Genomic DNA, 5,000 nt, shown 5'->3' on the forward strand with positions numbered 1-5,000 from the left:
CAGACAACAAGAGATCAAGTTTAAATGAGTATTAGAAAAATGCAGGTAATCTGGAAAGAAGAAACATGAGACAGAGTTAGTAGAAGATATGGAGCAAGAGAGAAGGTACAGGCGGATAAAACAATAAAAGATCCACAGAGAACATAGTTAAAAGAATCATTTCCAGTCTTGAAAGGGAAAAGAATACGAAGAGATCACAAAGAAAAACCCGCTCCGGTGTTAAGAGAAAAAAAAAAAAACGATACATAGTCAGTTGAGAAAAAGAAAAGAAAAATCTATTTTCAGAGTCAAGAATTTTGTCATTTTTCGTTGTTTGTTTGTTTTTTGTTTTTTTTTTGTAAACTAATTCTCAGTTTTTTTTTCCACATTGAGTATCTTTCTGCCCTTCAAATTCTGTTCCAGCTTGTTTTGTTAGCAGTAACAAACAATAATAATGTATATTTATACATAAATATACAACAGTAGAATTAAAAGGAAAAAATACCGCATTTCAATGAATTTACAATGATAAAGAAATAATTTTCCAATCATCGATCTCCAACTGTATTTTGCAAGACAATCGGGAGAATGTCAGGATATTTTGAATTCTCCAACACAACGAATTATAGTTACTAGAGTCATAATCTACGTATCGTGTGAAATATAAAAAACTATTGTTTTTATGCTTTTATTCTGCCATTACTTCACGCACACGAAGGTTAAATCATATGTGTATTTCTCAAAATTATTTCCTAACGCTTACTTGAATTACCATATAAGGAAATACGGACTAAAACTAATAAAATTATTATTTATGGCATTCTTTAGATGCCTCGTGCAGTTTTTGACTAAAGGAGATCCAAATTTACTAACTTCTTTGTTTAACAAAATTGCATTGATAATTTACCTCACGAAGTATCATCACCAGCTATATACACCCGTACATGGGCTCGCTTACAAGAAAAAAGTAGCAGAGAAAAAAAAAATAGCAGAGATAAGCTAGACAAGAAAATAAAAGAAAAAAAAATAAAGAAAAATAAAATAGCAGAGATAAAATAGACAAGAAAATAAAAAAAAAATAAAGAAAAATAAAATAGCAGAGAAAAAATAGCATAGAAAAGCTAGGCAAGAGAACAAGAGAGAAAAAACTGGAGAAAAAGAAAATAGCAGAGATAAGCTAGACAAAAAAAAATTAGAGAGAAAAACACTGGAAAAAAAGAAAATAGCACAGAAAAAATAAGAGAAAAATAAAAATGCAAACGTCCGCACACCTACCTCCCCACCGCTCTCAAGAACCCGCGAGTCAATGTGAAGTGTGAAGATGGAAGAACACGAAAGGAAGTCTAGGGGGAGGAGGAGGAGGAGGAGGAGGAGAGTAGGGGGTGTAATATGGGAAGGAGGCAATGGGGCTTGTATACAGGAAAAAGAATAAAAAAAAACAAGAGCGCAAAGAAAAAAAAAATGTTGTGCAGTATCATTCGGCCATCGGAAGGTCCTGCACTCGAGACCCTCAAACACGCCATCTACCTATTGTAGAGAACAACCTCTCGTTTAAAAACGAGAGAACGGGCAACCATTGTACAGAACAAATGAGAGCGAAATGCACGGCCGTAGATTTCTTCTCTTGTTATTAAGACTAATTAACTCGTGGGATTTCTCAAGGCTAATTTTTTCGACCTACTTTTTCCCGCATCGAAATCTTCAAAAGAAATTTTTACAATGGGAAGGATTCGTCTCAAGAAAAGAAGAAGAAGAAGGAGAAGGAGAAGGAGAGGGAGAGATAGGAAGGAAGTGTGAGGTGTCTTTGAAGTATAAGAGAGTATTATCATAGGCCTAATCTACAGTTATACTATTTTGTAAACCTCATTTTTTTCTCGTTTCACTTCTAAGAAACCAACACGTTATGATCTGGGAAGGAGAGAGAGAGAGAGAGAGAGAGAGAGAGAGAGAGAGAGAGAGAGAGAGAGAGAGAGAGAGAGAATGCCAAGGTTAATAATAAATTTGACCAATTGTTATACAATTGAATCCAATACAATTCGTTAGATCAATTAACACACTCCTATCATCTCTTGATCCTCTCCATGACCGCCGGAAGCTTCTCTCTCTCTCTCTCTCTCTCTCTCTCCTCTCTCTCTCTCTCTCTCTCTCTCTCTCTCTCTCTCCTACAGGTACTCTTTTAGTCACTAAAGTACTTAGCTTAGGAGATAATCACTCCTCCTCCCTGGTAGCCCCAATAACATTCAACAGAGTTCTTCTAACATTTGCATTGTTTGTATTGGTAATCATTAGATTATTTACTTTACATTAGAATAATGGTATTGAATATATGAATTCTGAAGAAGCGCTGGACATAATAGCGGAGAAAACGAGGATTAGACTTTTTAAGATAAAAAAAAAGTTACACTTACTATAAAAATAGGGGAGAAGAAAAACGGTTTAGTGACTTTTTTTCTTACCGTCAAGCTTTGGAATTCTCTTCTCTTCTTTTTTCATAGATTTATTTTTTCTTTTAAAGACAACTTATTGTTTTCTCCACTGTTACGTCACGCCGCTTTTTTTTCAGAAATCATATTTTTTCATCCCCTGCAGAATGGTCTATAAAAAGATATTTAATAGCTTTGCCCTGGGGTAAAATAAATATTCTGACAAAAATCTGGGGTAAAATAAATATTCTGACATAAATATATGGGGTAAAATAATATTCTGACATAAAAATATGGGGTAAAGTAAATATTCTGACATAAAAATCTGGGTGTAAAATAAATATTCTGACATAAAAAATTTAGGGTAAAATAAATATTTTGAAAAAAAATTTAGGTAAAATAAATATTCTGACAAAAAATTTAGGGTAAAATAAATATTCTGACATAAAAATCTCAAATTATAATGAAAAAAAGACATCAACTTGTACACGAACTTTCCATGTATGACAACTCGGTGTCGGTGGAAATCCGATTGACAATGATAGTTTTTGGGGAAAGTGTTGTGATAAGAATAAAGTAGAGTGAGATTCAGCAAAGTGAAGTCCTGTTTTAAAAGTACCTTTACCCTGCAGGTAGAATTTAACATTTGCAATGAGGATGTTCTGTTTTGAACCAAGGTTTACGCACCTAGCAAAAAACTTCCGTATCTGTTAGGTTCACAGTGCTAGAGTTTAGAAAGGAAGATATCTATAATTATGTTCTGCAAAGCAACATGATAAACTGGTGTCTTCTGTTTGAAATTATACAGTACCAACTGAAGTTCAGATAATAAGAACTGCGATTAGAAAGGTAGTAGGTTGGCCAGGGCACCAGCCGCCCGTTGAGATACTACCGCTAGAAAGTTAGGGGGTCCTTTGACTGGCCAGACAGTACCATATTGGATCCTTCTCTCTGGTTACGGTTCTTTCCCTTTGCCTACACAGACACCGAATAGTCTGGCCTATTCTTTACAGATTCTCCTCTGTCCTCATACACCTGACAACACTGAGATTACTAAACAATTCTTCTTCAGCCAAGGGGTTAACTACGACAATCTAATTGTTCGGTGTCCACTTTCCTCTTGGTAAGGGGTAGAAGAGGACTCTTTAGCTATGGTAAGCAGCTCTTCTAGGAGAAGGACACTACAAAATCAAACCATTGTTCTCTAGTCTTGGGTAGTGCTATAGCCTCTGTACCATGGCCTTCCACTGTCTTGGGTTAGAGTTCTCTTGCTTGAGGGTACACTCAGGCACACTGTTGTATCTAGTTTCTCTTTCTCTTGTTTTGTTGAAGTTTTTATTGTTTATATAGGAAATATTTATCTAAATGTTGTTACTATTCTTAAAATATTTTATTTTTCCTTGTTTCCTTTCCTCACTGAGCTATTTTCCCTGTTGGGGCCCCTGGGCTTATAGCATCCTGCTTTTCCAACTAGGGTTGTAGCTTAGCATTTAATAATAATAATAATAATCAGTTAAGGTAATAAAAAACAGCTAATAGAAAAGTAGAATATCTACCGGTAGATACAGAAACTAACAAATAATCCACTAGCAAGAGCCGAGTAAGATCTAGTAGAGTAAATAGCAACACGCGAGACTAGAAGCTGTCAGAGCGACTCGGTTGATTAGATGTCAGGGTCGAGTCTAATAACATAGCAGACGGCGTCAATAACCCCGCAATTGTGACGGCAGAAGGAATGTCAATCAATTGATTAACAGAGCAGGGGGGAGGGGGTGCTGTTAGCTTGGTTAGAAGGCTTGTGCCCTTACAGGCATACTAGCCCTTTTTGTTTTCTTTTACAGTAAAGAAGTGCTTTAGAATTAATCAGCGCTTTGTCTTTAGAGAACAACTATTTTATTCTTTCTGTGAAAAGGACGAAATTAGAAGCAAAACCAAATTCTGAAGCAATATACGTCTCAAAATAATTGAGCATACTATTCCACATCTAGATGTTCCGAGAAATTATCAAAAGCGGTACATACACGAATGGTTCTGTTTTATATCGATACCAGTGTACGCGACGCGTCAAAAATTACGGCTGAATATGTCTAATGCACATACACACGCACTCTCTTCACCAAGGTATGACTACTTCCCCCTCCCCCTACCCGAGCGATCTGTTTTATAGGGAAGATGATGTCAGGCTAAGAATAATTCTTTTTATGTCCTAATTCTTTTGGCATTGGGAACCGATCAAATCATTGAAAAAAAAAATGGATTTTATTTCATATAGTTGGAATCTATTATGCTCAACGGGCCCCGTTATTTCGTGTATGACTGGATAGTGGATATGAAATGACAAACGTCCTGAAGGTGATTATTCTTAGGCTATACATATTTCTTCATAAAAGAAAAAGTATACATATTTCTCTTATACTTTTCCTATTTCTCTTTCTTTGCAGAATGAATTATGATAAAAACACTGAAATAAATATTTTGGAAGTTTTAGTGATAAAAAGGATGTAAGAAAGGACGTATTTTTAATTCCGAGAATAAAACATCATTAATATATGCTCGGAGTTATCAAAATTACTTCATCAATTTTGAAATCCTTATCAA

At 35.2% G+C, this 5,000-nt stretch overlaps 1 protein-coding gene across 1 annotated transcript in view; it reads right to left on the reverse strand.

Annotated features, from left to right (window-relative positions):
- LOC137639744 (homeobox protein ceh-10-like) overlaps positions 1 to 1,556 on the reverse strand; it is a 48,081-nt gene extending 46,525 nt beyond the window's left edge. Inside the window, exon 1 of the mRNA XM_068371990.1 lies at positions 1,507 to 1,556. Within this exon, the coding sequence (XP_068228091.1) occupies positions 1,507 to 1,556 (50 nt within the window). The remainder of the gene's footprint in view (positions 1 to 1,506) is intronic.
- Between the last annotated feature and the right edge of the window lie 3,444 nt (positions 1,557 to 5,000).

The sequence above is a fragment of the Palaemon carinicauda genome, chromosome 4 (assembly GCF_036898095.1).
Source record: "Palaemon carinicauda isolate YSFRI2023 chromosome 4, ASM3689809v2, whole genome shotgun sequence".
NCBI lineage: Eukaryota > Metazoa > Arthropoda > Malacostraca > Decapoda > Palaemonidae > Palaemon > Palaemon carinicauda.